The sequence below is a fragment of the Taeniopygia guttata genome, chromosome 2, assembly GCF_048771995.1.
Source record: "Taeniopygia guttata chromosome 2, bTaeGut7.mat, whole genome shotgun sequence".
In the NCBI taxonomy this organism is placed as follows: domain Eukaryota; kingdom Metazoa; phylum Chordata; class Aves; order Passeriformes; family Estrildidae; genus Taeniopygia; species Taeniopygia guttata.
This window is the reverse complement of record NC_133026.1, coordinates 90,490,461-90,513,880: the sequence shown is the minus strand read 5'-3', so window position 1 is coordinate 90,513,880 and position 23,420 is coordinate 90,490,461. Positions and strand designations below refer to the sequence as shown.

Sequence of the window (23,420 nt, the reverse complement as noted above, 5' to 3'; positions counted from 1 at the left end):
GCACAGGGCATAGGAGAGGAATAAGCTTTAGTAGTTGACAGTAGAATCAATTCAAGTGTACTGACAAATGAGAAATATACAGGCATAAGAAAGCCAAGTCTGAAAACATCTGAACTATTTATTATCTACATGTAAAATTGTGGCATACATAGCTATAACCATTTCATCTATCAAATTATTGAACATACAGGAGAATATAAGGGAGCTATGGCATGTCCAGTTATGTGAGTGACTGCAGTCAACTCTACCAGAAATGCAATTTTAGCACTGAGCAGAGCACAGTGTGCTCTCCTCAGAGGCTGACTTATACTCAGTTGTCTACAGCCCCAATAGAAAATGACAAGAAACAAGCTTCCTAATCCTCTTTGCGAACGGTTGTGCAAGGTGTGGTGTCCAGAGTACATCCCACTCACTACCAGTTTAACTGAGTTTTAAAAGTGCTGAATTTAAATTTACGTTATTCCTTATAGAACTGGGACACAGCAACTTAAATTAGATGAGCCAGAGATGTAGCTGCTAGCCAAGGTAGGGCATGTTCCAAATCTCCTTGACAATGAAACTCATTTGGACCCACTGATTCTTGGAATTCAATCTATTTAAGCAAAGCCCAAAAGAAATAGTCAGAGCCCTGCAAGTACTAATATGGCCGCTCTGATCAGTCTTACCTGTGCTAACCATCATGAGCCTTGTGAGGTACAGGCTGAGAGCTTGTGTTAGGAGGCTTAGTAGAAAAAAGCTACAGTAGAGTAAAGGAACAGAAATAGCCAGCAGGCAGCTGCCTTCATTAAAAATTTCAAGGCTCTCACATGAAAGGAACCTGGCAAAGCTGAACTAAATTTCTTTAACAAGACAGAGACAACTTTTACTTTTGGACTCTTTGGTAGCCTGAGTAAATATAGTTACCTAGGAAATTGTCATTACTTAAGATCAGGGCAAAGAAATAACTGCTGCAATTATATAGTTTTTCTTCAAGGTATAGGAATACAGATTGGGTAAGAACAGGTAAATTTCTTCATTATATGATCAGTTATGGTTATCTTGTATCAAAAATCAGGCAGTCTTCAAGACTGGTTTGTCATAGTTTCAGGTCTACTGAGCAAGGATGGGCATAACTATAAATGTACATGCCATAGCTCTAATGAAATTCATGTACTCCCTGTACTCAGCCTTTCCCTCAGCAGGTACTGAAGAAACCACCACCTTTGTGCCAAAAGAGTCAGCTCACACATTCATAAAGGTATCTTTCTGCCTTAAGAAAATATGTAATTCTGTTTCATGGAAGATGTAAATATATGTCTAACAAGTTTTTGAGCAAACTCTCAGAGAGGTTGAGAAATAACAGCAACAGCAGCATCAGAACTCAACCATAAACAGGAACAAAGACAGCCCTTAAGTGGCCCTGGCGCTGCACATCTCTGTTGTGCTTGCTTGTATAGGTTACACTTCTGGAGTTGTGGAACTCAGCATGTCCTTGTGAAACAGCAGGGTAATTGGCTTGTCACAATTAAATAGGGAAAGTTTAATTCAATTTTGCTAAGGCACGTTTTCATTTTATCACACCTGCCACTTACTTGCTGTACTAGTTAGCAATCCATATAAGTTGTCTCTTTCCTATTGTTTCTGTGGGAAAAGTTAACTAGTTTCTCTAAAAAGTAGTCAGCATTTAAGCAGATCTCAGAATTGCAACCAAAACCAATGAAAAATAAAGTGCATATACAGTAAAGAATAGGCAGCATATGCAGTAAAGAATACCTCTGTAATTTTCATTCTCAAGCGGTGGTTCTCTGACTGCAATCCTTCTAGTCGAGATGTGCTGGCCTGATTGACGCTGGTGACTGATGTTGATGTTTTTGAATCTTCTTTCTTTTGATTTTGAGTGAACTGAAACCGCCTGTTCTGTGTGGCTGCATCTGGGTTTGTTCGCAGTGTGATGAGCTGAAAGGTTGAAAAGCCTTAAGAAATCCTGTTTTATTTTGCAGCTATTTATTTTGTATCTCAAAATACTGAAAGGCAAACCAAGAGCTCCTTTTTGACTTTCAAGTATAAAACTTTGGAAAGTGAGCTCTGCTTGCCATGTGCACTACTTGATATGATTTATAAATAACTTTATAGAATAGGTTGAATGAAAATGATAATGAAAAGGGAAGTATTCAAAAAAATTGGGGAAAAACTAATTCAAAATATATTTATCTGGATTTTAAATATATTAAAATATATTTTAATAGTCTATCATATGTATTTTTCTCCTTCACTGATATGTTTGTACTTTCAAAGGATATATTTCTTCAAGAAAAAAGACAATCCACCAAACCCTCCTCTTCCCAAGAACAGTTTCATTTGAAATTTCTCCTTTCCTGCTGTTACAAGTAACACTCAAGCAGTGAGAGACATGAAGCAGGAGTATTAACAGAGAGAACTCATGGAGATTGCACTCTGGAGATAACAGAAACTTAATTAGTTTTTAGAAACCCAAAATAAACCAAATCTGTTCAAAAAAATTAAACAAGCCACTTAGAAAAAGGTTAACCTTAAACATATTTAATTTAAGCAAATATAAGTAAAATTTTACACTCAGTGACAATGTGAAAATATCACCTCGACATGAGGAGAGAAAGTTACTGCTGCTTGGCAGCAGGGAGAAAAATTCTCAGATTACTCTAGAGAATGCAAAATTTATGTTACTTGCCAAGCGGCAGACATATATATTTGTATACAAAGCTGAAGGAGCTCCCTGCCCTGAGAGAATAGGCATGGAATCATAAATCCAAAGGTGTTAACTTGTCTGAAAAGAGAGAATGGGCAATCATTTTGTATGCACAGCCCAGCCAGATTTTGTGGTATAGCTGAATTTTGGAATTGATTCCTCTTATTCTTGAGAGCATGGAACAGTTCTGCAGCTCCAGTGGCATGAAGTAAGGCCCTAACTTCTGATTAACAGTGATCTTACTGCTCAAACTCTGAAGAGTGTGGTCCCTGGCATGTATTTATAGACCAAAGCTACAGATTGGGATGATACTTGCAGATAATACATTTCATTTTTCAGGTAGTAAAGTAGATGGAGAAAGCAAAGGTGCTCTTTGTCTTCTTGACCTTAGTCTTTACTAGTAGAACTTGCCTTCAAAAATTCCAGACCTCTAAAGTAATTGAATACATCAAGTTCAGCCAACAGGACAAGTCATATGCTTGAGAATTAAGGGAACTGGTCCCTGTCATCATGAGACCACTCTCTGTTGCTTTTGGAAGATGATGTTGATTTCGAGCAGTTTTTGAGGATTGGAAGAAAGGAAATGTCACAGCTGAGTTCAGGAGATGTGAGAGATGAATTTGGGGAAACACCTCCTTGCCACCTTCACCTAAGTCTGGGGAGGATGTTGCAGTAAATCCTCTGGGGAACCAAACATATTAAGAGAAAGAACGTGATTAGAAGCATTCATTGTTGATTTAGGAAAGAGAAATCTTGCCTGAACAACCTGATTTATAGTTGTCTTCAGTGAGATGTCTGGGCTGGTAGATGAGAGTAGAGAGTTATTTTTCTTGACTTAAGCAAAGATTTAACACTGTCTCCCAGAGCATCCTCAAAGTTAAACTGATAAAGTGGCTGGGCAAGGAACCACTGAAGTGGATTCAAATTGGACTGAAATGACAGGCTCAGAGGATTGTGGTAGCTTTTCACTAATGCTGTTCCTCAGCCTGGAAGGAAATGGGTCTGGGCCAACAGGGATCTCCTAAAGCTAGGCAAAAGGAAATACTAAGTCCTGCCCCTAAGGAGAAATAAACCCCAAGCATGTACCCAAACAGCATGAAGGCTGTTTGGCTGGAAAGTAAAGGCACTGGAAATTGTGGTGGAACATGAGCCAACAGTACCCCGGGCCAACGGAGTGATCCTTCCTTTCTACTCAGCCTGGGTGAGAGCACACCTGGGGTGTTGTGTCCAGATTTGGGCTACTCAGAGCAAGAGAGAGATAGGTGCAGTAAAGAAAGCCCAGAGAAGGGCCAAAAATATTCTAAAGAAGGTTACAGTCCTTATGATACGACTAGAGACTGATTATTTAGCCTTGAGATGGAAGACATTGTGGGGAGATGACAATATTCATGTGTATTCAATATATGATGGAAGAGAGTAACGAGGATGGAGCCAGACTCCGCTCAATGATCGAAAGGGAGGGAGACACAAGCTGAAAACCCAAAATTTTCACTTAAAGATCAGAGAAAACTTTTCTTATTGTGAATGTGCTCAAATACCGGTAGAGATACTCAGAGGAGTTGGGAATTATTCATCTGGAAGTAACCAAGACCCAACTGCTTAAGGCCCTGGGTATCTTGCTGTAGCTGAGCCTTCCTAGAGGGAAGTGTCTTCACTCTCACAATTCTTTGTTTCAAATTAGGCTGGTTGTTGTGACTGATGTGTCTAAAAAACCAAAAAACACATGAAAATGAAGTTAAATGTGAAGAATGGTAATTACAAAGCTTCTTAAAGCAGCAGGCAGAAGTGTTACAAGATGAAAGTTCTGCAATTTGATGTGGTCTAAGTTCAAACTGAATATAAGATTGAAGTATTTCCATTGAATCGTCTTCACCTGGGAGTTTATAGCTAAAAATTGGGTGTTTTGCAACAGGGACATGGTTTAATGAATTCATTCACGTGGTGTGAACTAGATTAAAAAGTCCATGGGCAATATGGTTAGCTCATGTTGTACAAAGAATGAGGTTAGATGAGCTTCTAATTTTTTTTTCTACCATAAAGTTAGTGGAACTGACTTATATCTTGCTGTCTTACATCTGTGCAGTTTCAATTTTCACAAAGGGTCAGCACTGAATATCCACAGAGCCAATTGCAAATAGGCATAAAATGCTACCAACACAGTAAAGGGATGTTTTAATCCCTAGAACTGATTTTGTCTTGCTGCTCTGCAGGAAACTCGATCAGAATTAATGTGCTAATACCATTGCAGACAGAAATGGTATGCACTTGTGGGGCAACTATGAGTGACCCTATTGTTTTGTCTCAAAATGGGTGGAGTAGAAAAAAAATGGAAGGACATAGAAGCTTCATAAACATTGATAAGCTTGTGACAATTACTTCATGAAGACAGAAAGCATATTAGGATTTTTTCTTCTAAAGAAGTGAAGAGTATGCTGAAAAGTACCATAGACATCTTGGTCCTTGAAAAGATAATTAGTCATTGCAATTAATTTCTAACAGGAAAAAACATACATAATAGGTGTTTGAATTCTGCAGATAACTTCTACAAGATACCCTTGAATACAGAAATCTATAATACTTTTAACAGTGTTTTGAAAGCTTTTGATTGGATAACAAGAATGTGTACAGTTAATGTTAATACAATGCAGTATAATGCTATCAACATTTGTACTGTTAAATGAAGAGAGTAATGAGCATTTTTTCCTCTGATATCTCTTATTCTGCTATGGGATTTTCCTCATGTTTTTTCTGAGGCACTTTGTACTGAACAAAATAGTAGCAAGAATGGTACTATGGCAATGGAAGAAGTGGACATTTAACTGGACAAGTATAGTAATTGCCATGTTATAAGTAAATAAGATTAGTAGATCTGACAAGAAGGAAGGGGAAAATGTCATGTTTCATTCCTTGGTGTGTCTGCATTGTTGAGTGGTTGCATACTTAAAATGGTTGTGGGGTAAAATTGAATTTCAGCACTGTTGACCCAGGAGACTGCTGAAGATTAGTTAAAAAGAATGCACTTCACTTGGTATAGCAGAGAAGTAGAGGCTCACCTGGCTCAGAACCACATTACTGCTTGCATCTGTCTGGTCAGCTTAATAAATAAGAAAGTGCATTCTTCCAGGTCTTCATTATCATCCTCTGTGCCTGATGAGCAATAGGCTTTAGTATTGACTAGAAATATAGCTAGGTTGCCAAGATTGTGCTAATTTACAACAGAATTGCTTGAGGGGAGAAATTTGGTGCCTGTCTCACAGTAACATCTTACCTAGATGCACAAACTAGGTAGTGTTGGATATAATCTGTGGTGTCCAGGGGAAATATTGTGCAACCTGAGCAGGCTGAGGGGAGTGTTTGCCAGCTGTGGTGCAGCACGGCCAAAGGAGATGTAGAACAATATATATGTGAGTGCTAGAAGAACTCTACAGCTGTGAAAACACTCCCATGTACAGTGGAAGTGCTGCATTCCAGCCCCTGCTTCAACGTCTTTTTTTTGTACCTTATCCAGTGATGAATTTTATTGCTAAATAGCTAAGCATTTGGAAACCTGACAATAGATGGAAAGAGGTTAGGGACTTCATGCTAGGGTGCTATGGTTTATGTTTGTATTTTGAGTAAAAAAGAACTGATGAAAAAATGAGAGTAGGGTAATTGGGGTTTAAAAGAAGATCAGAGGAATGGGTTAAAAAAGGAATCAGAAAAGTAATTTCACAGCCTGTGACAAGAGAAGAGAACGATGGGCAAAAGAGCATGAAAGCAAAGGGGCAAAGGGCGTGGATAGCATTAATAATTCTCTTTGAAGAGAGTTCTGACATTCTTTGGAGGTATTTTTGGCACAGGAGTTTTAATATGCATTTTCATATGGCTTACCCACTTAAATCTTGTAGTGTTTCAAAGTACACTCTATTGCTGTGTTTGTGAATGTTCCCTCAATTGAGAACAAAGCTGTGATTCTTCCCTAAGATTCAGAACAAAAATATGACTATACATGTCTGTATGGCTTTTTAATATTTGAGAAGTGAATTGCAAAACTTGCAAAACATCCTATTATTCAGTCCTGGAGAATGAATTACTTTGCTTTTTTTTTGCAGATCACAAATCAGCTTCTATTGTTAGTCTGCACCTCTAATTTCTTTCAGTGGTTACACTTTGAGATAAGTTTATTAGCTTGTTTCTCTTGCTGCTTTTGCACACATAATACTTGGTCCCCCAGTAGAGGGGTTGCCACATAGCACTAGAATCTACTGACAACAATTTGCTCAATACATTGATTGAATGTGGTCTAATAAAGAGCCTCTTATAAATACACACTTGAAAAATCTAAAAGCAGATTCTAGAGGCAAAAAGACCTACATTTTGCCTTTGAAATTTTTCAGACGTCCAGCTGCACATGTATCTAATTTGGGGTAATAAGCTATGTTTATGCAAGCCACTTAAAATGAATACAATTGAACATTTTACTTCAAAACATGGAATGCATTCCACAGTACTTTAGGCTTTGCTAAGTAAGCTTACATAAAAACAGTTTTCCCTTCATTTGAGATATTCATGTCTAAAGCTTAACTCAGCAAGGGAAATGATCAAGTTCCAGCCCTCTGTAAGTATCTTCTTGATTCTTTCAACAAGGCACAATGAACCTGTCCTCCGAGCCCAAAAGAGCAAAAGGAAATGAAAGCATGTGTTTCCCAGTCTGTGCCTCGCTTAGTCCTTTAATATACCATTAACAAACATAACTCCAGTGTCAGCATTTGCAGCATACATACATTTTCCTCTGAGGTACTGACAAAGCCTATTGTACCACCATAAATGAATACTTAGAGGTTTCAACATAACTGATCTCTTATCATGCTAGTGAACTAAAAAAGATCTTACTATTTTGTAGGTATAGAAACACAGAGCTTGATTATCTTGTTTAGGTTATGTAAGAATCTTAGAAAATCCTGGGAAGGGACCCATTAGGATCACTGAAGTGCAGCTCCTGGCCCGGCACAGGAACACCCCAAGGATCACACTAAGTGCCCAAGAACGTTGTTCAAATGCTTCTTGAAGTATGTCAGGCTGGTGCTGTTACCACTTCCCTGGCTATCCCATTCCAGTTTCCAATCATCCTTTGAGAAGAACCTTTTCCTAATATCCAACCTAAAACTCCCTAGTGACATCTTTATGCCATTCCTTTGGTACCTATAACTGGTGACCAAAAAGCAGAGGGAAGAGAAGAAACACGGCAGAGCAGACAACAGGACCTGTCTTCCCTGAATCTCCAATTACATCTCCACTATTTCCAAAAATTTCCTGAAAGTTGAAAATAGAGACTATTCTACTGAAATGACAAAAAACAACTTTTGTTTCCCCAGTCACAATTTCAGTAGAAATACAGGCATTAGAAGCTCATGTATTCATGTATTTTCTCCAAAATGTCGTGAAGTTTTGTTTTTCCTTCAGGGTCCGGAGAGAAGTGTTTATGGCTGGGCTTGGTTAAGAACTCATAGACATCCCCTGCACTTGAAAAGGTGATAAACACCTACATATTACATCATAATTACAAAACAGCAGGCAAATATCCAGATCTATGCAAAACAAATTCACCTACCTTAGGTACAAACACAAGGCAGAGAGTAATGGTGCTGCAGAATATTATGACTAAAGCAACGATGCAGAACTGCACATTGGGTTGGTCCCGAGTAAGGAATGAAACAGCAGCACCGATAATGCACATTATCCCCACGTTGTATACACTCATTCCAATGTACTTGCTGTCATTCAAAGCAGGAATGCTGACATTTCGTGTCTCCCAGGCAAGGAAACACCCAAATAACTGAAATAGTAAAAGAAGGAGAAATGATAGTTTTAAGAGGAATTTGCTGTCATCCAGAAAAAGCACCAATTAAAAACAGGTATATTTTCCAACTTGACAAATATAGGCGATATTACAATTCAGAGATATACACCTATCTTTTTCCTCAATATCTAATTGCCTATGTGTTTTGTTTTGCTCACAAGGACAGATTCCTGCTCTAACAAGAAAAATGTGAAACTTAAAATTAGTCCTGATTGGAACACATTTTTCTAAATGCTATGGTTGTCTTTATTTTATATTTTAAATAGTTTTTAAAGACGTCCTTCCTGTTTCTTTTCAAGGATTTTACTAAAGATAAAATGTGCATTGTTTTATTAGCTATTTTTAGCAGCTGTTCCCAATATACTCTTATAAATCTAGCTATTCATTACATGATTATCACCTACATTAATAAGCAGCAGTACCAAGATGTGTCCCATGAGAGATAAATATACAATGTAGAAAGTGTACCCTGAGTTGTTCAGATTACAATTATAATGTCTTTTATTATAGTGGGAGTTGGTAATGGCCCTTCAATTGCAGTTATCTAATGATTTCTGGCATAAAACATTCTTGTGGCAATTTTTTGTTTGCTTTTTTCCTTTGGTGTATTTTTAAATTTTAGCCCTTTTGTTGTTTGCAATATGCTTTTGCAATTCAGCAGGGGAAAGCCTTTACTGGAAGGAAGCCATCTCCATCCCTTGAAATTTAATTAGATTTTTCTGCAACGTGAACTGCTGCAGACAATTATTTTCTTCCTCTTGCATTCCTCAGAGGAGTTCTGGCAATGCAGTAAAAGCCTAAACGAACTGAAGATGTTGTAAATAGGTAACCCAGCCTACAGTCTCAGCAAAGCACTGTAGGAGTGTATGGTGCCTTGGGAAGCATGACAGACAGCAGAAGGTATTGGATGGAAGGTAAGGACAGAGAGAGGAACTACCACTAAGGTACAGGATACAGTTTCTATGTTTTCTAGCTTTTTTTTCTGATCACAGTACAGGGACACTGAAGAAAAAAGAACAAACGTGTATTCCCATTAACCTTAGTAGCCTTCCCCCTGGACCAGCACATTTGTCCATTGCCATGTCATGGAGATAATATCCTGCAATCCAGGAAATTGGAGGTCAATGGTGATGCCATTTACAGGATTAATTGCTGTTATCTAACATAGTCTACCTTTTATTCTTCTGTTTGTTTGCTTTTTTTTTCCTATGGCAAATAACTTGGGCTGGAAGAACAGTATTTGGTTGATAGACAAGCAAAAGAGAGTAGGGAAATGGCAGATTCATGTTTGCTCTACAAACTTGGTTTCAACCCAAGTTGTAGTAACACTGGGACACTAGTAATGTAAGTTTCCTTGATTATTTGCCTAGTTTTAATCTCAAAGAACAATGGCAACGAAGCCAACCACTGTGACTCAGCTACTTTGCACTCCCACAGGCAGGCTGCAGCCACCTACCTACTCATCCAGGCACTTCCAACCAAGACATGCTGCTGAGCTCCCAGCCCTGCCCTCCCTGAGCTTGTCTGCTGGCTTATTTCATTCTCTTGCCTACAGCACACGTCACCCTGCCATGTATTCACGAGCAGAGCTGGCTGGGAGGCTTTGGCAGATTAGGCATCTACTCTCAGCCCATGGAGTGTGCCAGGCTGCAGGGGCTTCCCAGTCCAGGCAAGGGATGTAGAACCATTTGCTCATCCACTTTCCAGTGCTGCCATCACTGTTGCAATCCCTAGCAAGATACATTGCCAGAGGTGGTTCTTCCCAGCAACAGCAGAAGTAGTTGTCCCTGCAATCCCTACCCAAGACTTTCTCAGCAACATTCCCACCCTGTCCCTCTACATGATGCTGCGGGAGACAGCCCTGTTTGGAGCACTCCATTGCCTTGTTGTTGCAGTCCTGTCTCTTCAGTTTAATCTCTTTTAGTAGGACTAGAGCCCACACTCACTCTGACCCATTGCCTCTCCTCCTCATCTTCCCAGCAGCCTATGAATTTCTGCTGCAGGCAGAGCATGGGAAGAGGATGCTCTTAAAGGGTCTGTGGACAGCTACCTGGGTCAGCAAGGGGTCTCAGACATTCAGGCTGAGCAGCTGAGGTGAGAGAGCCCCTTATCAAGCTTTGTGCCAGAGCAACAGCTCATCTTCTGATACATTTCAGAGCCCCTCTGGTAAATAAGGAAATCCCTTCAATAGGGAAGGATGCAGGCAGCACTCCTTTGCTGCTGGGTCTGGCACTGTGCACAGGCAGAGCAGGAATGTACAGGCTCCTTTTCAGGCTCTGCAGAAGCAAATTGTCACTGTGTTCAGCTGGGTGCATGGGGTGGGGGAAAACACAGTAGTGGTACCTTTTTTCAGGGCACGAACCTGTTCCCCCCAAACCTCACCATCTCAGTGGTTGCCTGTTCTCCACTCCCTACACTCTTGGTGCTGCACTACTCAGTTCTGCTGAAAATTTACATTTTGCCAGCCCTGAACTGACAAACAGGCTGGTCTAGGCTGAGCTGTTTTGAAGGATAGAAGGAATCCTTGTCTGTATTTCTACATCACCTTTTTAAAGAGATGAGACCCTGATTAACTCTGGAGAACATTTCTATCTTTTCATACTATGGTTAATTATTAATAAGATTTTTAGGGTTGTAGTTCATCCTTCACTCGCCTCCACTTCCCCCAGTATGAACAGATTCTATTCCAAAAGGATTATTCTGGGAAAACAGCCAGCATACTTACATGAGGCCAGCACTTATTACAAGTAATGGGGATGAATTTATAGCTAAGGTGGTTATAAAATGATCTAAAAGATCAATTATAATGGAAAAAAGATTGTTTGAAGAGTGTTATGGGGGTTATGATTTAGCCCATTCTCATTTATAATTGAGAACAGCATGGGAAATGGTTAAATATCTTTTGGACAAAAGGAAATATGATTATTTTTATGATAAATAAAGAATGGGAGAGGCTCTTGCAGCAAGTGAGTTTCCTCAGAATGAGACATTATAAATCTGGGAGCATTGTTTTTAATTTTTATTAGCATTTTTGGTAAAATGCTTGCCTCAGGAAGAGAGATCTCCTTTTCTAGAAGTCATAGCTCATCTTTGAGACTCAAACATGGATAAAAGCTGAGAGTTTTCTGCATCCTGCTGCCAGGGCAGTGGTGATTGCAGAGGTGCTCCTTGTTTGCCTGGTGCAGATTCCTGCAGGGCTCTGTGGGCCTGATAGGTTTCTCCTCTGAGATAAAGCCTTCCCAAGGGAGCACAATGATTTGCTTTTCCTTCTCCTGCCCTTCCTATTTTACCCCTTCCTGAGGCTCAGACAATATGCACACATGAAAGATTCAGTTTTATGACTGTAAAAATCCTGTAAATCCCTTGGTAAAATCCTGTAAAATGGCTTGGTTGAGGAATGGGATGCAGACGCTGCTAGTGAAAGGTCCAGATTTCTGTGATTCCTTGACAACTTTTGAATATGAGACTTGGGAGCTACAGCTAAAAACACAGACTCATAGTACCTAGTTCAGCTCCTCTTTACTCCTGGTACATAAACATTCATCTTCCCCAGATAATAAAATTACATTTCAATTTATGCTTGGGGGGACCTAATTCTTGAGGCTGCTGTGGAATTTAAGGACTATTTGATATTTTTAGACTGCCTGCTGGGATGCAGATGTCTCTCCTCCTATTGCTCCTAGAGGGTTCAAGCTGGTAAAGGCTTCTCAAGACTGTCTGCTGGCTTGGGCCCCACACAAAATGCATCAGCAGACACCTTCATTCAAGACAATGATGCTGATGATGACCATTGCATAGCTTCATGTTTGGAGAACACAGCAAAATTCCAAATTTTGCCTGAGATGTGCTCCCTAATCCCAGAGCAGAGTCTGGCCTCAGAAAGAGCTCCCAAACTTCTTTCAGAGCCGCTGGATTTTATGTAATGAGAGAGCGACTGTCTTAATTAATTGGGCACTTGCGTGGGATGTTAGTTCTGATCTCTGCTGAGAATTTTGATTAAACAGTCTTTAGAGAAGGCGTGCATAAATACACATTGGGATGGAGGCAGGCAGCTCTTAGCAGTGCTGTAGTGCTGGATTCAGAGAGGTGTAGGACACATCTGTCCCCACTGCTTTACACCAGTTACAATTCCCATCCTGCGGCTTCTGATGGACTCCACGCATCTCCGAAGGAGTTTGAATACTCAGGGATACGCATTCCCCTATAGAAAGCTGTCGCCTAAAATTTAAGGACACCTCAGCCTACTGTCAAGCCAAATGGCCTAATTTTAGTCCTTTTTGGATCTCAACCAATGACACAGAGAATGTAGATAGGAAGCCTTCCTACACTGTTATTCATGAACTTAAAGACTTCTTCAATTTTGGTAGTCTAATACACGTATCTTCCTGATGTAGAAAGTGCCATAAAATATTGGTTTGGATTTTCTCAGAAGATATGGGCAGCTGTACAGGCAGGACTGGTTTGTTTCATCTTGTGTTTGAGGGTAGACAGCTTCCATTTGACACTGATTTAGAGTATTACCTTTGCAGCTGCTGGTATGGTAGGTTTAGGCTGTGTCGTCTGTGCACCTAAAAAGGCTGTGAGAAAACCACTCTATAAACTTGGGGAAAACAGTAACTCTAGACAATGGGATTGTATCACTATTATTAAAGGTATAATAAAAGAAATCTGCATTAAAATGTTAGAGGCATAATAGGGGTATGGAGAATATTATACATGTGTTTAAATTCAACAGGCAAACTTTAATCTTAAAAAATCTTGTACTGACCAAATTTTGATACACGGGAATATAATAAAAGTGTTTGTAGTTGCACTATTGAAAAACTTTTAACACTGTTTTTTAAAATTCTACCAGCTAGTTAATTTTAAATCTTATGCATGAGAATTACTGCTAAACACAGGAACAATTGCTTTGATCCACAACATATATTAATGCAACCGAGTGCCAGATTTGCTATTGGATTGCACAGACTGTCAGATGACAGGAAAGAAATTACTTATCCACCTCCATTGCCATGTACTGCCTTTAAACCATTTTTAAGTGCTTAATTTCAAAGTCATGCCAGCTTAAGTTATGAACAGTATTAGGAAAGAAAGATAGAGAAAATTACACTGAAGATATATGACAAGAGCAGAGAAATACCAGAGGAAAAATCTCCAGTCTTGTCAGAAGTTACGGTTGCCAATAACTGGGGGATATAGTTTTGGAAAGATTATATATTGGAATTAGCTGCAGCTTTGCAGCTAATTGCTGTGTTGTAGTAGCACTGACCCTGTTTGCTTGTGGATTGGAGCCCTGCTGAGTACCACATAAAAAAATAACAGCAAGCCTTTTCTTCAAAGATTTTACATCTGGAGATTTTTGTTTGTTTTGGTTTTGTTTCTTCTAGTCAGATTACGGTGAGATTTCCCCTCCTGGCCCCCTTAAAGATGTTTCAGCCTGAAGTAACTGTGAAGCTTGAATTGTGTGTTTCTCTACTCATGTTCATTCATTAAATCCAGATCATCATAGGCACAGGAACAGTTTTATCTCAGTGAAATGGCTGCAGATATTTTTCAATTAAAAAAAAAAAAAGGAATTTTGGTTTTCATGTTTTCGCTGGAAAATTGTGCAGCTTTTAGGAAGATGCATAGAAAATTGACTTTTTTTTTTTTTTTTTTTTTTAATTACATGTACAATAAGTAAGGTTAGAAAACTGAAAGACAAACTATTCTCTTGTAGGCCTCCTAACTTCACTGTCAGGACAATCTGATGTTAAACCATTACTCACTCCCCTGATCTGCTATAAGTTAGCTGTGTATTTAGTTAATTTTCACAGAGCTGCTCTGGATAGACATTACTAAAGGGAAGCTTAATACTTCTATTGAGCATTAGGACAAGAGCTAAGTATTGATTTTAATTGCAAGATATGCATATTCAGCTACTCAGCTCAAGGACCTTCTTCTTAAAGGTCTTGGCAAAACCCTTTATTCCTACTGCAAGACAGAAAAGCAGCTGCACAAAACTCTGAACACTAACAGGCATCCAGATTTCACTTTCCAGCCTCTCAAACCAACAGGTCAATAAAATATTTTCCTCTCTTTCCATCCACAGTACATCTGACTTTTTTCATGAGAATTTTGCTTAGTCATGAAACAATTATACTAACTCAATTGAAACAAATACACAACTGGTCATTAGCAAATATCCATTTGGAATAGCTTTCTACTATCTTTGGCATAAGATTACCACAATCACAGCTCTGTAAAGAGGTGAAGCACCTCTGCTAAAAACCAGTGTGTGCTACAGTTTAAATCAATTTCTGCTATACAAAAACTTATGCCAAGAGACATGTAAGGGAATACTGAACTCACTATCTGCAACATTTCAAAAATATATTGCAAGTTTCCTTATGGTCACATTAGGGAAAAATTTATCCAACAAAACCATATGGAAATGTGGCTTTGGATACTACAATACTGTCCATGTTTTATTGAAGAAATAATAAATAACTGGTACCACTATAAACTACTTTCTCCCACCACAAAGCTTAACTATCTTCCTCTCTAATTACTGTAAGATGAGACAGATGGGTCCCACCATATATATGAGTTAGAATCATGTAAGTTAATTGATGAGCTAGGTCCTTCTTCTGAGTTCTCTTTTTGATCATGAAGGGAATCAAGAAAGAATGCAAATATATGTGTTAAAAATAAAAGGTATTATCAGAAAACATTGGGGAATTTTAACATAATCTGAAAACTATTTGATTTTTTCTACACATCAAATTTATTAATTTTATAAGGTAATTAATAATATGGTTGATATAATCTCATAAGATAATTGGGAGGAACTTGAGAAAATAATCTAGTGCTCAAAAAGCAGGCTCAGATGTGATTTCAGTCCAGGTTCATACTTTTATCCAGCCTGGCTCTGGAACCTTTTTAGGACCAAGGCCGATCAAACTCTCTGGATGAGCTGCTCCACTGCTTCCCTTTCCTTAGTGGCAAAAAAAGTATTTCTTTAAATCTAGCTTTTATTGAGTAAATATAAAATAATAGTAAAATAGTAAAAGGAAGAGCATGTTTTGCACACCACAGCTGTACTGTTCATACCCAGCTCCTGGGCTTGACACACACAGAGGGATTAAGCACCTGGAAGAGTAGTGAGAAGCCAACATCCAGCAAGGACAGCCAGACCATCCCTCAGTTCCACCTGTCAATGACCAAGATTTCTGCTGGACATTTGCAAACTGGTGCCTGTCACAGAACCAGCATCTGCTTCCCCTCCTGCCTGCTGAGGCAAGAACACCAAGCACTGACTGAAGACTGGGCTGCAAGGCACTGACCGGAACCCAAGCTCTAAACCATGGTACCTAACTCCTATTTTGAAAATCTACTTCCAAGTGCATGAAAAAAAAGGAAAAGTAATGTTTATGTATTAGCCAACAAAACAAAGGAAACCATTGGAGAGGGAGAAGGGGTAGCAACAAGGTATATTTACAAATAGCAATGGAAAGTTTGTGCATGCACTGTAAATGATCTGTCCTAAGCTGCACATGTATAAAATAGCTATTCTTACCTTAAAAATTGTTTTGGTGGTTGCAGATTGTAAAATGAACAAGCAATAAAATTGACCAAAGACTGGGCAGAATGTAACAAAAGTTAAAAAGAGGAAATTCATAATAATGATTATGAATCAAGGATCTCAAAAAGAGATAGTGAAAGGTAAGTTAAATGCATAGTAGTAAATGAATGGCTAGCAGCATTAATAGAATTCATAAAGATTTATAAAAGTGCTAGTTGAGAAAAATGAATCGTAATAATGATTCATTCCTTGGGAGATGACAAATTCAACAGCAATGATGCATGGTAAGATGTGCTTGACAAGGGGTTTTGTCCTATATTTACATAGAGGTAGAAGAGTCCATTCACATCTTGCCAAAACAATGAAGTGCAGCTTATTCCAGCAGTAAGAGAGAACTCTTGAAAACTCTGTCAAGACAAGCTGCTGTAATCACAGAGATCCCGTAACTTACATGCAGTAGTTTTAAGAATTGATTTAGAAGTAGTCTGGACTCCTGGGCTTAATTGTTGATATTTATTGAATTCTGGCAAAGCTGCACTTAAGATACAAAGAGGCCATATGGGAAAAGAGAAAGTGGAACACCCTCAGTGATTACAGAGCTATTACCGTAATTTCTATCCTAAGCAAATTAATGAAATGGCTGACACATGAACTCAGCCAATAAGTGGGGGAAAAAAAAAGTGATAGCAATATAATTCAAATTGCTATTATTTTTTAAAGTGAGTTTGCAAGACTGAATAAAGGTAATTACATTCATGCAGGATACATGGACTTCCCAGTAGTGTTTGTCTTAATACTGCACAGTATCATTATTTAAATACAGAATGCTATAAAATCAATACAACAAATTTAAAGTGATTGAAATCTAGGTGATGGATATCAACATATAACTATAAATGAGAAGCTACGAAAAAAGAAGATAGTTTTTAAAAAATTCTAACTTAAGCTGTTCCAGATATGTACATTGACTTGAAGGAGAAAATAACATGGCTGAAAATGATGCAGAGGAAGCAGAGGGTAAGTATGTTAGACAACTCAAAGAAAGAGTCTTAGTTCTATCACAGAAATTTGGCTGAATGCAAGAAAATTTGCCTAGAAATAAGGACATCGGGTCATTTTAGAGTAAGAGGGACAGCATATATGCAAGACGCACCAAAATTCAAGGCTTGGAAGTAAGACAAATTCAGATTATCAATTAGTGAGCCTTAGGAAGCAGAAGATTCTTTCAGACTTTAAATTAAGATTGAACATTATCCCAAGGATCTATTTGAGTTGAATTAATATTTTCTTTGGTTATAAACAGAGCTGTGTTGAGCAGTATATCAACTATAGTGAAATGTCGGAATATGAGTAGTTAGAAGAAAATAAATTTCTTATTCTTAGTGACATTTATCAAGTCTCATGATGAATATGCATTATTTTTTTCCTATCTCAGTCATGAAATACTGATATTTTAATTCTTGGCAAGGTTAGCTGAGGACAACACATTAAAAACAGTGTATGAGAAGTGGTCACTATTATTAGTTATGGCTTAAACCCCCCTCAATTAACACCGGGAAAAAATAGGATTTCATCCAGAAAGCAACAGTCAAGCTCAAAATATAATTTTTCCTCAAAAGCCTGTTTCTCGGTAGCCGAATAACAGGTACCTGTAATAAGATGTCAGAGACACAATGAAACTTCCAACGTATGTACATCTTGAGTCTAATGTTAACACCAAGAATTATCAGGAAGAGAGGAATGGAACAGTAGACAAGACTAATATGTATGTGATTAATAAGCAAAGCATTCTAGGAGTCCAGTCCACCATTGTTCTGGCTGAGATGAGACAAATAATTCATACCCCTCAGAAAGATGTTAGTGCACTCCCTAATAATGCACCACCAGCAAGTTTAAGATGGTGTGTTTTCTATTATCCTTTGGAATATATGAAATAAAGGTGCTTTTCAACTATGTCCACCTCATGAAAAATCAAAATACTGCAACTAACTAGTTGACATGCTGGTGTTCAGGCATATGCTGGACTTGATCTCAGAAGCCTTTTTCAGCCTAATGGATTCTGCAATTCTGTGATGGTGAACAAGTACACACAGACAGACCTTGAACTTGTATGCAGCCTGTTTGGAGCTGAGCTTGAGATGGGAGAAAACAGTGAATCCTCTATGTATGGAGGAACTAATATGTATGTGAATCCTTTTTGCATGGAGAAGACTAATACATTGGTAATTAAGAAGATTACTAAATAGTAAAGGCAAAATTTAGGATGGTAATTTTCCTGTTATTCTCTAGTCACCTGAGGAATCTGAATTTAATAACTGAGAAGCCTTCATGCAGAGTAAGCATTTCCTCACATAGCTTCAGAGGCAATTGAAGAATTGTGAATCTGACTTTCAGAGTTTGCTTACTTTAATGAAGAGGGAACCAGTGTATCCCTTTAAGTAATGCCTTCCCTTATTTTCCCATTCTTTGCCTTCCCTGACCTTCCCCGCCCTTCTTTGCTGTGCCCTACCCTGAGTGATTTATTTGCTGCATCAGTGCATTCAAGACATCAGAATGGACAGTATTGCTTTTACTTAAAGACAAAAAAGAACTGTTTTAAGTCAACCCAATTTTTTATATTCCCATTTTCAGACAAGAGGTTGGAGTAAATAATTTTGGCCCAATAAAAGCCATTTCACCTTAAATATTGCATTGTGCTATAATTAGCAATACTAGCTCTTTATACTAGCTAAACTTTTATAAAATTATACAGTAACATGAGACATTCTGCTTTTTTTGTTCTGAAGGCAAACTATGTGTGGTGTACAGAAATGTCTTTGGCGATGAGATAAAATGCATCAATTCTGTTGTCCTCAAATCACTCATTCACTCATAGCAATTATTTAAATTATTCAGATGAGTATCTTCCTTTTTAATATGTAGTGATTTGTGTATTAAGAGGGCACTGGAGTAATAAAGAGTGTGTATTTCAGTGGTGGTTATGAAAAACTGTGTGTCTGAAATTAGTGAGTAATGGCATACATAAAATAAATATTAGTAGCACTTAAACTGAATATTATAGATATACCACAAGCCAAGAAATTCAATAGTGAATTGAGTATTTTACATCTACATACATGCACATATATGCATATATTATTGTCTAATAATGTAATGGCACTTGCAAAATAAGTTTGCAAATGACACTTACAGACTTAAAGAGAATCACATATCTTGTAGAAAATAGCCTAACATACATGCTGACAAAACAATCTAGGGCAAATGACTAGTGAGAACCCAAGCAGTTTGACTATTAACACCATTCTAACTCAAAAGCTCAAAGAAAGTTGCCAGAAAAAAATATATTTGAAATATTTTAACAGAAAACATTGATGAAGTTATTTAAAAAACAAAAATACACTACCAGTTTGAATTTTACTGTGGCCCCAGTGCTGGTCAATGTCACAGCTCCCAGCTTGTGGCATCCTTCAGGACACAAATTCCTTGATGCTGTGCTACATGCCAATGTTAATGTGCATCCAGAGCCACCCTGAGCTGACCAACCAGTAAAAGATGCTGAGGTGTGGATCTCTCTTGCTTCCTGATCCCTTTGGAGAGAGCACATATGTCCTAGTTCTTTATTTCCTACTTGGACATTTTCTGAAAAGGAGGCATCTACACCTAAAGTTACCTTTTTTCTTTTCTTTTTCTTTATTAAATGGAAAGCTGAGAAGGCTTCCTTTTGGCTCGAGGATCAGAGATCTCACCTGGGGCCTGGAGACATTTGATGCCTCCTTGCTTGAAGGCCCTACCCCAGCAGAGTGGCCTGACCACAAAGCAACTGTTTAGAATTTACAGAAAAAAAACTTCTCATCTCTCCCTTCCTAACCTCACATTGGATATTTAAAGATTTTTCAGCCTGAAAAAAGCAGCATGAAAAGTATCAGGACTCGTCAGAGCAGTCATTCATAGGGGAGAGGGAAGAAGAGGACTCCAGGCACCAGCAGCCCCCTCTGGGCAGCAGCACCAACCATGCCACGTGGAAGCAGCTGACCAATCTTTTCCTGGTGTCCTAATGAACCAGCATGCTCCAAGTGCACAGAACAGATTGACCCCTTCAGGCAGTGTAGACTAATGTCTGTCAGGCTTAGGATCCAGATGAGGCTCAACTCTAGACAGATGTTCTCCTGGTCAGTGCCGTCCATATCAGATATTTTCAAAACCTTCAGGTTCAGGAGCTTTTAGTCACTAATAGTCACCTATACAGTTTCTTTTTTCTTTTTTCTTTTTTTTTTTTTTTAATTATTATTTTTATTTTAACTATCAAGCCTCAGGGTCCCTGGCCTCCTCACCAGGTGCCTTGGCCAGTAGAGCAGACGATTCTGCTTTGCAAAACTGTGGTTTTAGTTACTAAATATTTTTATGGAGATGGGCCTCAGTGACAAAAGTGTTATTTTGATTCAGGCCCCAGATTAATCTTGCATCTTATGACAATCCCTCAAATATATTAGCAACTAAGAGGCACACATCTCAGACAACTTAGTTCCACCTTTTTGGAGAATCTACAGGAATTCAGATTATTTGACTTCTCTATTTACAAAATTGTCTCATTTATAGACCTACCTTTTCAGTATTGAATTTCTAAGATTGTGGTATATCCATAATATTCTGCTTAAACGCTACTGATGTCTTACTTATTTTACATATGCATATATCCACATATTACTGTCTAATGAACACTAGAACAGATCTGATCATAGAAGTTGTACTTGAGGCTGTTTTTACTTACTCCCAGCCATCATGAAAACAAATATAATTCAGTTTATGCCTATCAGTAAATAGCAGCTTGAAGTCAGTGCTGTGCAGAAGCTGTGCTTACCATCAGCAGCCCTTTATAAGCATAGACAATCCCAAGCCAAATGGTCATGTGGGTGTTTTCGCAGTGCTCCAGGATTGGTCGGATGGAAATATCTCTGCCCGCAGGGTCCGGCTGCAAAAAAAAAAAGAAAAGTGAATTATTTGGACTCAGATTTCCTTTGTTTCACACTTCAGTGGTACTTTGCCATATTTCAGTAGATTAAGCATGTGTAGGATACAGAGCAGATAACTTAAGAGTAACTTGTGATGGCAGCAGACCCATGAACCTGCTGAGAAATACAGTGAAAAACAAGGATCTCAGGAAATAGCTGCTTCATAGCTACTACCTGGTGAGGTCACATTTACCGCAAACCTGAAAGAAAATATCTGAAGTCACTCTGTGTTTAACAGTGTCAGTCATATTTATCAGCTTTAGGACACCTCCTTTTTCTATAAGGCAAACAGCTTGAAAACACAGGCATGAAAAATAATGTATTTAAATTTCTCTTTCACCTGCAGTCCTTCTGTCACTGGCAAATGGCTGATAATGTATGAAACATTGCTGTGTTTCATACTGTGGTTTTTCGTTGAAAACCATGAGCTAAATCAAAGACCATTTACTATGGAAACTATACCAGTAGCTTAGGAGAGATCATAAATCATCATCATAAGAAAAAAAAAGAGTATTTTAGAACTAGTGATTGCCTGTGCAAAATGAAATATTGCTGGGAGCTTTGCAGTTTTCCATTTATCTTGAAAAGGAGATTGCATAATATTGCAGAATCAAGAGGACTTGGAGTCTATCAGAACTGTTTGTATGAAGGAGAAACAATAACAAAGACTCAGAGAAATCTGCAAGAACCACCCCTTGCCTTAATTTTTTTTTTTTAATGGACAGGCTAAAAACAGTTGACACACAGAGAAAAGGGTTACTATCTACTATGCTATCTATAATTAGAATAGATATTAGGGTCTGGTCAAACTGCTAGACTGCTTGTTAATGGTGTACATTGTTAAAGAACACAAGGAACTTGTGTACCAATGTACACCAAAGTTCTAAGAGAACTTGTTTTAGTTACATACTGCAGAACACTCCTGTTGTGAGATGCATGTACCTACAGTCCGCTGTGTTTATAGAAAATTCTAAAATACTGAAAGCTATTTCTCCTTTCTACTTTGAAAGCATGGATTTGAGCTTCAGTCAAACTATGTTCAACTCAGATGTCGCTTTCTGTACCTGGTTGTCCCAGTGGCCTTTTTAATTTTCCTTTTTTGTGAATAACACATGTAAAATGTCTCATGCAGAAGTATAATTATTATAAAAGGAAAAGAAATGTTTTCACTAACTGAAAAGTAGAATTGTACATGGGAGGACTTTGGCAAGATCTGAATAATTTCTTAAACGTTGTTTTTGTTTCCTCTGCCGAGGTATGACTTCTGCTATGTATTTTAGTGGTCACAGCAATAATTTTCAGTTCACTTTCTTTCACTGGTGTTTTTGTATGTGAGGTATTTCCCCTGACCTCATACACTGTAGAAAAAATGAGAAAACCCAAACAACTTTGTGCGATGATGCGCTGCACAATGAAACTATTCACAATTTTCTTTGCAAAGCTTCCAGCAGGCAAGACATTAACATTTAAAACCTTTTCCTATCCTGAACTGCGTTAGAAACCCTAAATGGAAAAAGCTCTTGGAAAAGAAAAAGGTGTCCTAAAATAAAATAAGATAAAAACCAAGGCAGCGATATTAACTCTCCCAAAGAGCTTATGACTCCATCCTAATGGTTGTTGATGGCAGGCGAAACAACCATTAGCTGAAGAACTGAAATGACTGCGAACATTAAGTGTCATCACAACATTTAAGAAGCTACAAATATTTGTCTGGGGATCAGTTGAACTACCTCATTCTCACTGATCAATGACAAAAGCTCAGTGCTAAAATTTAGGTGAGCTGAAAGCACATTTTCATGTCAAAGCTACAACCTAATATGTTTAACATAATTTTTTCCTATTATGTAATAAACTTCACAGGACAAATCATTCACACTGAGCTCTGAATGTGTTACTGATGTGTCACCAGGACTGTACTACAGAGAAATTTTTCTAACCTTCATCTCTTATGGTCTGGAATTACAGAAGTGACATAAAATTTAAGGTTTTCATCATCAGAGTGTTTTCCTTTTTTTTTTTTTTTTTCCTTCACACTGGTGAGTCAGCAGAGGACTCTGCTTCCCCAGATCCACATCACTTCTGTCAGGTATTTCTTCTATTTCAGTTTTCCACATTTCTGAAACAAAGTGTATAAATAATGAGGACTTTCACCTGGTGTGATGGATGATGTCATGTGGTTTGTTTTCCTTGTTCCTGGATTGAAAACTAATCACACCTAGACTGAAGGATTCCTCCACTTTTAAGTAATTACAAGTAATTGGAATAATTCCCTGTTTTGAGGAATATTAATTAAATGAGAAT

The 23,420-nt window shown here is 38.2% G+C and overlaps 1 protein-coding gene across 4 annotated transcripts in view; it reads right to left on the bottom strand.

Moving 5' to 3' along the window:
- GABBR2 (gamma-aminobutyric acid type B receptor subunit 2) overlaps nucleotides 1-23,420 on the bottom strand; it is a 451,884-nt gene that overhangs the window by 18,329 nt on the left and 410,135 nt on the right. For all 4 annotated transcript variants that reach the window (XM_072924427.1, XM_072924428.1, XM_072924429.1 and 1 more), the window contains exons 15-17: nucleotides 20,969-21,079; nucleotides 8,295-8,519; nucleotides 1,753-1,935 (exon numbers count right to left, since the gene is read on the bottom strand). In XM_072924427.1, the coding sequence (XP_072780528.1) occupies nucleotides 1,753-1,935; nucleotides 8,295-8,519; nucleotides 20,969-21,079 (519 nt within the window). The remainder of the gene's footprint in view (nucleotides 1-1,752; nucleotides 1,936-8,294; nucleotides 8,520-20,968; nucleotides 21,080-23,420) is intronic.